This window comes from Hylobates moloch, unplaced genomic scaffold, assembly GCF_009828535.3.
Source record: "Hylobates moloch isolate HMO894 unplaced genomic scaffold, HMol_V3 SCAFFOLD_8, whole genome shotgun sequence".
NCBI classification, from domain to species: Eukaryota; Metazoa; Chordata; class Mammalia; order Primates; family Hylobatidae; genus Hylobates; species Hylobates moloch.
The window spans coordinates 80554390-80566664 of NW_026652283.1; the positions used below are offsets into that span (position 1 = coordinate 80554390).

The 12275-nt window shown below is 48.3% G+C and overlaps 1 protein-coding gene across 2 annotated transcripts in view; it reads left to right on the forward strand.

Moving 5' to 3' along the window:
- The first annotated feature begins 1622 nt into the window (after positions 1-1622).
- The window catches only part of SLC25A20 (solute carrier family 25 member 20), a 46250-nt gene continuing 35597 nt past the window's right edge, over positions 1623-12275 (forward strand). The window contains exons 1-3 of one of the 2 annotated variants that reach the window (XM_058442224.1): positions 1753-1847; positions 1988-2126; positions 8666-8758. In XM_058442224.1, coding sequence (XP_058298207.1) covers positions 8711-8758 — 48 coding nt within the window. In that variant the 5' untranslated portion in view covers positions 1753-1847; positions 1988-2126; positions 8666-8710. Of the gene's footprint in view, positions 1848-1987; positions 2127-8665; positions 8759-12275 lie in introns of both variants that reach the window. The other variant, XM_032161628.2, reaches the window with a different exon arrangement.

Genomic DNA, 12275 nt, shown 5'->3' on the forward strand with positions numbered 1-12275 from the left:
TCCCAAAGTGCTGGGATTATAGGCGTGAGCCACCGTGCCTGGCTGAATCTGGCCACTTCTTACTACCTCCTCTGTTATGCCCTGGTGCAAGTCAACATCTCTGGCCATGGCTTTTAGCCTCCTTAAGGCTCCTTGTTTCTTCTTGCCCCCTGGGGTCTATTTTCACCCAGCAATCAAAGGGGGATCCTGATAATGATGTCAGACTATGTCGCTCCCCACTCAGTTACCCTGCAACGACTTCTGCGTCCTTCAGAGGAGAGACAGTGGCAAGATCTCGGTTCACTGCAAGCTCTGCCTCCTGGGCTCAAGCGATTCTCCTGCCTTAGACTCTCGAGTAGCTGGGATTACAGGCATAGGTGTCTGCCACCACGCCTGGCAAGTTTTTGTATTTTTAGTAGAGACAGGGTTTGACCATGCTGGCCAGGCTGGTCTTGAACTCCTGACCTCAGGCGATCCACCTGCCTTGGCCTTCCAAAGTGCTGGGATTATAGGCATGAGCCACTGCGTCCGGCCTTTAACATTTTTTTTTTTTTTTTTTTAGAGACAGTGTTTCACTCTTGTTGCCCAGGCTGGAGTGCAATGGCACGGTCTGTGCTCGCCGCAATCTCTGCCTCCCGAGTTCAAGTGATTCTCCTGCTTCGGCCTCCCGAGTAGCTGGGATTACAGGCATGTGCCACCATGCCCAGCTAATTTTGTATTTTTAGTAGGGACGTCGTTTCTCCATGTTGGTCAGGCAAGTCTCAAACTCCTGACCTCAGTTGATATGCCCTCCTTGGCCTCCCAAAGTGCTGGGATTACAGGTGTGAGCCACTGGGGCCGGCCTAACTTTTTTTTTAAGAGACAAGAGTCTCGCTATATAAGTCAGGCTGGTCTCAAACTCCTGGGTTTAAGCAATCCTCTTGCCTTGGCCTCCCAAAGAGCTGGGATTACATACATGAGCCATAACACCAGGCCCAAACCTGTCTTCTACTCCCTCCAAAACCTCTGTCGCCTCATCAGCTACTACTCTCCCTCTTCCCGTGGTTTCTCAAACATGTCAGGCACAGACCATCTCAAGGCTTTTGCATTTTCTTTTTCTTCTGGATGGAAGGTTCCTCACCCTTGACCCTGTTATGAATGAACAGAACTCCCTCTCTCATCTTCTCAGGTCTTGAATCCTGTCACCTTTTCAGTTAAACCCTCCCTTATTCAACTAATTAAAATTGCAAATCACTTGTCCCACACACCCTCTAACTCTCTTCCTGGATTTTTCTCCGTAGTACTTATTATTACTTGATACACTATGCATTTTTCAGTTATTTATCTTTGTTATGGTCTGTAAATTCCAGGAGGACAGGGACCTGTGTGTTGTACTACCAGGGGTGCCTCCAGCACCTAGAAGGACGCCTGGCATATGGCAGGGCGCAACTGATCTCTCTGGAGTGAGTGGATAAATGGGAGCTCAGAGGAAACATTGAAGTCTGGGAAGGCTTTCTGGAGGAATAGGCCCCGCTGGCCGACACTCCCAAACCCCGCCCATGCGGCTTTGCTCTCTGCCACGCCCATCGAAGCGGGGCCGAGGCCGGAAGCAGCCACGGGCGGAAGCCCTACCGTGCCAACTGGGCCCTCCTCCCGACCTGCCCCGGGCTCTTGCCCCGCCCACCCGAAAGTGGGTGAAAGGTCGGCGGCGCCGGCACTGCAGCTAGGGCTGAGAAGCCAGGACGGCCCGAGAACTGACAGACTGAGTGACAGACGGACTGACCATGGCCGACCAGCCGAAACCCATCAGCCCGCTCAAGAACCTGCTGGCCGGCGGCTTTGGCGGCGTGTGCCTGGTGTTCGTGGGTCACCCTCTGGACACGGTCAAGGTGCGGGAGGCTGGGTCGCAGGCTTTGGGGAGGAGGCCCGGGCGGGGCGCGGAAAGCATGGTACCCGCGAGGCGCGGCCGCTGGGCAGAAGAGGGGCCTGTGTGAGCTTCCGTGAGAAGTCTAGGGAATCTCTCTTTCAGGGGTGAGCAAGAAGCTGTACCTTGAGCCCCAAAGAGCCAGGCGGCGGCGCAAAGTGAGCATCCTCTAACTGCCTGTCAAGAGCTCTGATGTAAAGTTCCCTGTCCCGCAGTCTCTCCTGACCCTGAGCCACTTCTTTAGGTATGGGAAAGAATAAACGTCTCTCCATAATTCTGGTTTCAGCCAACACTAATATTGTCATTAAGGTTGAAACAGGTCCCCTGTAAAGCCCGCCCCAGGAAGACAACTAAAGACAGAGCGGTACGGTTGTTCTGGAGGTGTCCTTTGATACATTCCCCTGGGGCAAGAGTACCCATCTCTTTCGCACCTTTCCCAGCCTGGGGAGATACCCAGTGGTGGCCTGCTCAGCCTCCTGGGCAGAGGCATCCCTGTGAGAAGCAATGATGACCTCAGTGACCGAGCCCCTTCCACGGAAAGCAAGGTGATCAGCTTTGCACAAGGCCAGCCTCATTCTCACAACTCCCAGATGAGGAAGCTATGGTCAGACTGAGGCTTGGGAGGGAGGACATTCATCAGGGATTGTTCTCTGGTCTTCCTCATATCATATCTCAACTATTCCCCTTGCGACACCTTCATTAATGCTTTGCTGGGGGACCAAAGTCCATCCCTCATGGCTTAGCACTCGAAGCTGCATCCAGTTTTCTCACTTTATTTCTGGACATAGACTTGAAGGAAATTGACAAGTCATTGCCAGGGTGGGCCTGTGGGGAGCAGACATGAGTTTTAAAAGATTGGAAGCCCATGTGAGGGGGTTTGTTAGGATGTTGGGTCAGATTTCCTCCACAGCGAAATAGTTTTGTGGGCACTTCCTCTTGGCCAGCTTGGGCAGCAAGCTCTTTGCTGCCTTTCATCCAAGAGAGGAGCTGCCCTGAAGTAGAGCTCATACTGGGGTCATTCTATAGGAAGACCAGGGTTAAAGTAGCTGGACTGGCTAGGTCATTGTGCAACATGAAATCAAATGTTAATTTAGCTGGTGGTAAATGCCGTGTGTTAGTGCTTCCCAGACTGTGGTCATTTCAAGTGGCACTGTCTACTGAGGGACAATTGTCTGGCCTTTCTTCCTGCTCTTGGTCCGTATAGGCAGATATCTTATTAGTTATAGGCCTCTGGGGCCGCCCTTAAAAAAAAAAAAAAAAAATATATATATATATATATATACACACACACAAATATTGCTCCTACCTCCGTATCACCTTTGTCCTTGATGTCACTCCCAAGAAGGACTGGATGACCTCTGCACTGAAGTGCAAATAACTGAAATGCTCACTGGCATATTTAGCAACCAGAAAGCCTCTTTTTAGCTTAAACCAAAACCACAAATTGCTGAGTGCTGTGTTTTTGGCCTTAGTGAGCTGGGTGGGCTCCAATCAAAGTCTGACCTTAAGCTACTTTCAGAGGTCCAAGGTTAAAAAAAAAAAAAAAGGAGAAGAAGAAAAAAAAGAAGTCCAAGATAGTGTAACTGAGCTGTGGTCTGTGTGTCCTGACAAGGCAAAAGCTGCAATGCTTCAGAGTAGGGCATGAAAAAGCTCTATGGAAGGTGGTGCGTTAGAACAGGCATTCAAGTGCTGGGTGAGTTCAGACTGAAGGAGTAGGGAGACCCAGACAGTCTGATGTGGGGAAGGCAGGAGTGAAGGTGAGTGTGGCTTGCAAGTAGGGATCATATTATAAAATAAGACAACCTAGGCCAGGCAGGGTGGGCTCATGCCTGTTAATCCCAGCACTTTGGGAGGCTGAGGCAGGTGGATCACCTGAGGTCAGGAGTTCGAGACCAGCCTGGCCAACACGGTGAAATCCCATCTCTAAAAAATTAATCCCATCTCTAAAAAAAATTAGCTGGGTGTGGTGGCAGGTGCCTATAATCCCAGCTAATTGGGAGGCTGAGGCAGGAGAATCCTTTGAACCCACAGGGTGAAGGTTGCAGTGAGCTGAGATTGTGCTGTTGCACTCCAGCCTGGGTGACAGAGTGAGACGCCTTCCCAAAAAAAAAAAAAAAAAAAAAAAAAGAAAAAACAGGCTGGGCGCGGTGGCTCACGCTTGTAATCCCAGCACTTTGGGAGGCCGAGGCGGGCGGATCACGAGGTCAGGAGATCGAGACCACGGTGAAACCCCGTCTCTACCAAAAATACAAAAAATTAGCCGGGTGTGGTGGCGGGCGCCTGTAGTCCCAGCTACTCGGAGAGGCTGAGGCAGGAGAATGGCGTGAACCCGGGAGGCGGAGGTTGCAGTGAGCCGAGATCACGCCACTGCACTCCAGCCTGGGCGACAGAGCAAGACTCCGTCTCAAAAAAAAAAAAAAAAAAAAAGAAAAAACACAAAACCACCTGCAAAGGACTTTAATGTTCTTGCTGGTTTGGATGGCTGATGTCCTGTTGAGACAGGTATGAGGTATGAAGTGTATATAAAATCACAAAAAGGCAGCCTTAGCAACATGGCAAGACCTCATGTCTATAAAAATACAAAAATTAGCTGGGCATGGTGGTGCACACCTGTAATCCCAGCTACTCAGGAGGGTGAGGCTGGAGGATCAGTTGAACCTAGGAGTTTGAGGCTGCAGTGAGCCTTTGCACTCCAGTCTGGGCAACAGGATGAGACACTGTCTCAAAAGAAAAAAAAATCACAAAAAGGTATTAGTCAGAATTTTTTTTTTTTTTTTTTCTTTTGAGACAAGACTCTCCCTCTGTCACCCAGGCTGGAGTACAGTGGCAGGACCTTGGCTCATGGCAACTTCCATCTCCCGAGTTCAAGCAATTCTTTTGCCTCAGCCTCCTGAGTAGCTGGGATTACAGGTGCCCGCCACCATGCCTGGCTAATTTTTGTATTTTTAGTAGAGATGGGGTTTCTCCATGTTGGGCAGGCTGGTCTCAAACTTGTGGCCTCAAGTGATCCTCCTGCCTTGGCCTCCTGAAGTGCTGGGATTATAGGCGTGAGCCACTGTACCCGGTCTAGTCAGAAGCTTTGATCCATTTCTCTCTCTCTACTAGCTAGGGGAGGTTATGCCTGACTATGGGAGATCTGAAGGACAATGTGAGGGATTTTGGATGTAAAGGTATGGTGGCCTCTGGGCATTTCTATTGTGTCCCATAAACCCCTCAGACTTACATGTCACCTCTGTTGCCCAGAGAGGGACTTCTTGGTTTGATATGGAAGGCCCTGACAAATACAAGAATAAGAAATTCTAAAGAAATTTTAAAAAATGGTAAAAATGATGATATAGAAGGACCTGACAAATACAAGACTAAGAGATTCTAAAGAAATAAAGAAACAACATGGTAAAAATGATGTTTTGGAAAGGTTAGTACAACAGCAACCTTGAGAAGGATTTGGAAGCAGAACAGTGAGCAGGAAAAACATCCAGGAAGGGCTGGGCATGGTGGCTCACGCCTGTAATCCCACTTTGGGGGTCCGAGGCGGGCAGATCACCTGAGGTCGGGAGTTCGAGAGCAGGTGACCAACATGGAGAAACCCCGTCTTTACTAAAAATACAAAATTAGGCCAGGCATGGTGGCTCACGCCTGTAATCTCAGCACTTTGGGAGGTTGAGGCGGGCAGATCACCTAAGATTGGGCGTTCGAGACCAACCTGAGCAATGTGGAGAAATCCCGTCTCTACTAAAAATACAAAATTAGCTGGGTGTGGTGGTGCATGCCTGTAATCCCAGCTACTTGGGAGGCTGAGGCAGGAGAATTGCTTGAACCCGGGAGGCAGAGGTTGAGGTGAGCCCAGATCACACCATTGCTGTCCAGCCTGGGCAACAATAGTGAAACTACATCTCAAAAAAAAAATAAATAAATAAAAATAAATATACAAATACAAAATTAGCCGGGAGTGGTGGCACATGCCTGTAATCCCAGCTACTTGAGAGGCTGAGGCAGGAGAATCACTTGAACTTGGGAGGCAGAGGTTGCCGTGAGCCAAGATCATGCCATTGCTCTCCAGTCTGGGCAACGAGTAAAACTCTGACTCAAAACAAAACAAAACAAAATAAAATTCAGAAAAAAGACTGCAGAAGTAACTGGATATATCAGTTATCTATTGTGGTTTAACAGTTTCCTCCAATGAGGCAGGAGGATCACTTGAGCCCAGCAGTTCAAGGCTGCAGTTAGCCAAGATGGTGCCACTGCATGCCAGCTTAGGTGACAGAGCAAGACCTTGTCTCAAAAAAACCCAAAAAACAAAACCAACTTGCTTCAAAACTTAATGGCTTAAAACAACAATAAACATTTATCAGGGCTGGGCCAGTGGCTTATGCCTGTAATCCCGGCACTTTAGGAGGCCGAGGCGGGTGGATCACCTGAGGTCAGAAGTTCGAGACCAGTCTGGCCAACACAGCGAAACCCTGTCTCTACTAAAAAAAAAAAAAATGCAAAAGTTAGCTGGGTGTGGTGGCACGCACCTGTAATCCCAGCTACGAGGGAGGTTGAGACAGGAGAATCACTTGAACCCAGGAGGCTTGTGGTGAACTGAGATTGAGCCACTGCACTCCAGCCTGGGTGACAGAGCAAGACTCCACCTCAAAGAAAAAAAAAAAAAAAAGACAAATAATCCAATTAAAAATGGGCAAAGACTCCAGCCTGGGTGACAGTGAAAGACCCTGTCGAGAGAGAGAGAGAGAGAGAATCTCCTTTTTATTTTATTTTATTTTGAGAAGGAGTCTCAGTCTGTTGCCCAGGCTGAAGTGCAAAGGCGCGATCTTGGCTCACCACAACCTCTGCCTCCCGGGTTCAAGCGATTCTCCTGCCTCAGCCTCCCAAGTAGCTGGGATTACAGGAGAGTGCCACCACGCCTGGCTAATTTTTGTATTTTTAGTAGAGACGGGGTTTCACCATGTTGGCCATGCTGGTCTTGAACTCCTGACCTCAGGTTATTGACCCACCTCAGCCTCCCAAAATGCTAGGATTATAGGCGTGAGCCACCGCGCCTGGCCTCCTTTTTTTCTTTTTTTCTTTTTTAAAGAGACTGGGTCTTGGCTGGCCATGGTGGCTCACATCTATAATTGTAGCACTTTGGGAGGCTGAGGCAGGCAGATTATATGAGTCCAGGAGTTCCAGATCAGCCTGGGCAACATGGTGAAACCCCATCTCTACGAAAAAAACAAAATTAGCCGAGCATGGCATGCACCTGAGGTCCCAGCTACTTGGGAGGCTGAGGTGGGAGGATCACCTGAGCCTGGGAGGCGGAAGTGAAAGTGAGCCAAGATCATACCACTGCACTCCAGCATGGGCGACAGAGTGAGACCCTGTCTCAAAAAAATAAATAAATAAAAAGAGACCAGGTCTTGCTCTGTTACCCAATCTGAAGTGTAGTGGCACCATCATAGCTTTCTGTAATCTTGAACTCCTGTCCTCAAGTGATCCTTCCACCTCTGCCTCCCAAAGTGCTGGGATTACAGATGTGAGACACCACACCCAGTCATGGACCTAAATAGGCATTTCTCTGAATAAGATGGGCTAATAAGCGTGTGAGAAGTTGTTCAATGTCGTTATCCATCATGGAAATGCAAATCAAAATCACAATGGCATACCACCTCATACCCACTATGATAGCTTAAAAAAAAAAAGGCCGGGCGCGGTGGCTCACGCTTGTAATCCCAGCACTTTGGGAGGCCGAGGCGGGTGGATCACGAGGTCAGGAGATCGAGACCACGGTGAAACCCCGTCTCTACTAAAAATACAAAAAATTAGCCGGGCGTGGTGGCGGGTGCCTGTAGTCCCAGCTACTAGGAGAGGCTGAGGCAGGAGAATGGCGTGAGCCCGGGAGGTGGAGCTTGTAGTGAGCTGAGATTGCGCCACTGCACTCCAGCCTGGGCGATAGAGCGAGACTCCGTCTCAAAAAAAAAAAAAAAAAAAGAAAGAAATTATGCTAGTGGATAAATACCTGTGATGGTTAATTTTATGTGTCACCTTGACTAGGCCACAGAGTACCTAGATATTTGGTCACACATTATCCTGAGTGTGCTTGTGAGGGTGGTTTTGGATATTAACATTTGAATTTGTAGACTGATTAAAGCTAATTGTCCTCCCTAATGTGAGTGGACCTCATCCAGTTGAAGGCCTAAATAGATCAAAAGGCTGACTGACACTTCCCTGCAAGTAAGAGGGAACTCCTGCCTGAATACTTGAGGTGGGACATTAGTCTTTTCCTGCCTTCAGACTTGAACTGAATCATTGGTTCTTTTTGGGTCTCAAACTTGCCGACTACAGATCTTGGGCCTTCTCAACCTTTATAATTGTATGAGCCAATTGCTTATACTAAATCTCTTGATATATATCTCCTGTTGGTTCTGTTTCTCTGGAGAATTCTGACCAATACAATACCGAAGAGAACTGAAAACATATATCCACACAAAAAACTTGTACACAAATGTTTATAGCAGCATTATTCATAATAATCAAAAAGGAAAAACACAAATGTCTATCAACTGATGAATAGGCAGGCATACAAAATGTGATTTATTCATACGATGGGATATTATTTGCCAATGAAAGGAATGAAGTACTAATGAAATGAAAGAGAAGTTTGAATCCAGCAGGTTAAGTGAATGCTAAAGACATGTATATAGGTACAGCCTTCCCTGTTCAGTTTGGCAGACAGTGGGGCCATTGCTGCTGACAGGCAGTTCTGATTCTGGTAGGTGACTGCATTTTAACTTCCGGTTTCAGGTCCGACTGCAGACACAGCCACCGAGTTTGCCTGGACAGCCTCCCATGTACTCTGGGACCTTTGACTGTTTCCGGAAGACTCTTTTTAGAGAGGTTGGTATATGGTGCTGGGCATTCCTCTTAGAACACATTCACAGGGTTGATTTGTTACCCGCAAGGAGAGTAGGTTAACTGTGTGGTTCTGCTGGACAGCTAGCTCACAGTTGCTGCTCCTTCACCATGCCACTTTGTGCCCGCCTGTTGTCATCTGCTTTGGAGTCTCTAATAGTTCTAGCTACTGTTTTATACAGATGACTAAAGCTAATAAAATGGTTCTCTCTTTTGGAAGATGGAATTTAGATGACAGAGAACTAGTGAGTAATAATTGAGATGTGAAATGGAAGAAAATGTACATCTGAGCTAGGCGCGGTGGCTCACGCCTCTAATCCTAGCACTTTGGGGGCCAAGGCAGGTGGATCACTTGAGGTCAGGAGTTTAAGACGAGCCTGGGCAACATGTAGAGAGTGTCATCTCTACAGTAAATGCAAAAATTAGAGGGGCATGGTGGCGCATGTACATCTGTAGTCCCAGCCACTCAGGAGATTGAGGTGGGAGGATCACTACCAGGAGGTAGTGTTTGCAGTGAGCCAAGATTGCACCACTGCACTCCAACCTGGGTGACAGAGTGAGACCCTGCCTGAAAAACAAAAAAGGCCAGTCATGGTGGCTTACGCATATAATCCCAGCACTTTTGGAGGCCAAGGTGGGTGGATTGCCTGAGTTCAGGAGTTCGAGACCACCCTGGCCAACATGGTGAAACCCCATCTCTACTAAAAATACAAAAATTAGTTGGGCATGGTGGCATGCGCCTGTAGTCCCAGCTACTTGGGAGGCTGAGGCACGAGAATTGCTTGATCCCAAGAGGGGGAGGTTGCAGTGTAGGGTCCAGCCCTATGGGGCTTAGTGGATGTTTTCCCCATGTGCGGAGACGAGAGAACATAAGAAGTAAAGACACAAGACAAAGAGATAAAGAGAAAACAGCTGGGCCAGGGGGACCACTACCAAGACGTGGAGACTGGTAGTGGCCTTGCATGGCTGGGTGCACTGATATTTATTGAATACAAGACAAGGGGGCGGCTGGGCGCAGTGGCTCACGCCTGTGATCCCAGCACTTTGGGAGGCTGAGGTGGGTGGATCACGAGGTCAGGAGATCGAGACCATCCTGGTTAACACGGTGAAACCCCATCTCTACTAAAAATACAAAAAATTAGCCAGGCGCAGTGTCGGGCGCCTGTAGTCCCAGCTACTCGGGAGGCTGAGGCAGGAGAATGGCCTGAATCCAGGAGGCAGAGCTTGCAGTGAGCCGAGATCACACCACTGCACTCCAGCCTGGGCGACAAAGCGAGACTCCGTCTCAAAAAAAAAAAAAAAAAGATAAGAGGGCAGGGTAAGGAGGGTGAGTTGTCCAAGTGATTGATGAGATCAGGCAAATCACATGATCATGGGACAGGGAGCCCTTCTGTTTCAGGTAGCCGAAGCAGAGAGGGAAGGCAGCATATGTCAGCATTTTCCTCTATGCACTTATAAGAAAGATCGGGCCGGGTGTGGTGGCTCAGGCCTGTAATCCCAGCACTTTGGGAGGCTGAGGCAGGTGGATCACAAGGTCAGGAGATCGAGACCATCCTGGCTAACATGGTGAAACCACATCTGTACTAAAAAAGATACAAAAAATTAGCTGGGCGTGGTGGCGGCCGCCTGTAGTCCCAGCTACTTGGGAGGCTGAGGCAGGAGAATGGCCCCTGAACCCAGGAGGTGGAGCTTGCAGTGAGCCGAGATTGCACCACTTTACTCCAGCCTGGGTGACAGAGCGAGATCAAAGAGGAACCAGGAGTATGGGAGGAACATGAAAGTGGACAAGGAGCGTGACCACTGAAGCACAGCATCACAGGGAGGGGTTTAGGCCTCCAGATAACTGTGGGCAGGCCTGGATAATATCCAGCCTCCTACAAGAAGCTGGTGGAGTAGAGTGTTCCCTAACTCCTCCAAGGAAAGGAGACTCCCTTTCATGGTCTGCTAAGTAACGGGTGCCTTCCCAGGCACTGGCATTACTGCTTGACCAAGGAGCCCTCAAGCGGCCCTTATGCGGGCGTGACAGAGGGCTCACCTCTTGCCTTCTTGGTCACTTCTCACAATGTCCCTTCAGCACCTGACCCTATACCTGCCGGTTATTTCTTGTTTGTATTAGTAATACAACAAAGAGTAATATTAAAAGCTAATGATTAATAATGTTTATACTAATGATTGATAATGTCCATGATCATCTCTATATCTAATTTGTATTATAACTATTCTATTTTCTTTATTATACAGAAACAGTTTGTGCCTTCAGTCTCTTGCCTCGGCACCTAGGTAATCCTTCGCCCACACTGCAGTGAGCTGAGACTGCACCATTGCACTCCAGCCTGGGCAACAAGAGCGAAACTCTGTCTCAAAGAAAGAAAAAGAAAAAAGAAAATGTATACCTGCATCTGGATCAGTCAGTTTGATAGGGATCCATGTCAGAAGTGCATGTGAATGAAGTCTGAAGGAAAAGTCAGCCAGTCCTAGAAACACTGAGAGAAGCTATCAGTCTCCAGTTCCCCTAGACAGGGACATTAGATTGGTTTGGAGTTATTATTATTATTATTATATATATATATTTTGAGACACGGTCTCACTCTGTCGCCCAGGCTTGACTACAGTGGCATGAACTTGGCTCACTGCAACCTCTGCCTTCCAGGCTCAAGCGATTCTCCTGCTTCAGCTTCCTGAGTAGCTGAGATTACAGGCGTGTGCCATCATGCCTGGCTAATTGCACTCCAGCCTGGGCAAAAAGAGTAAAACTCTGTCTCAAAATAATAATAATATTAATAATAATAATAAAAAATAACTTCATTAACACAGGTCTTAAAGACCTCGTTGAGATCTTTTCCTTTGCTTCCTAAAATATAACTTTTTTTTTTTTTTTTTTTTTTTTGAGACAGAGTCTTGCTCTGTCCCCCAGGCTGGAGTGCAGTGGCGCAATCTCGGCTCACTGCAAGCTCTGCCTCCCGGGTTCACGCCATCCTCCTGCCTCAGCCTCCTGAGTAGCTGAGACTACAGGTGCCCGCCAACACGCCCGGCTAATTTTTTTGTATTTTTAGTAGAGACGGGGTTTCACCGTGTTAGCCAGGATGGTCTCGATCTCCTGACCTCGTGATCCGCCCGCCTTGGCCTCCCAAAGTGCTGGGATTACAGGCTTGAGCCACCGCGCCCGGCCTCTTTTTTTTTTTTTTGAGACAGAGTTTCACTCTTGTTGCCCAGTCTGGAGTGCAATGGCACAATCTTGGCTCACCGCAACCTCTTGAACCATCTCCTTGGTTCAAGTGATTCTCCTGCCTCAGCTTCCTGAGTGGGATTATAGGCATGCACCACCATGCCTGGCTAATTTTGTATATTTAGTAGAGACAGAGTTTCTCCATGTTGGTCAGGCAGGTCTCAAACTCCTGACCTCAAGCGATCCGCCCACCTCGGCCTCCCAAAGTGCTGGGATTACAGGCCTGAGCCACTGCGCCTGGCCTAAAATATAACTTTCTTTTTTTTTTTTTTTTTT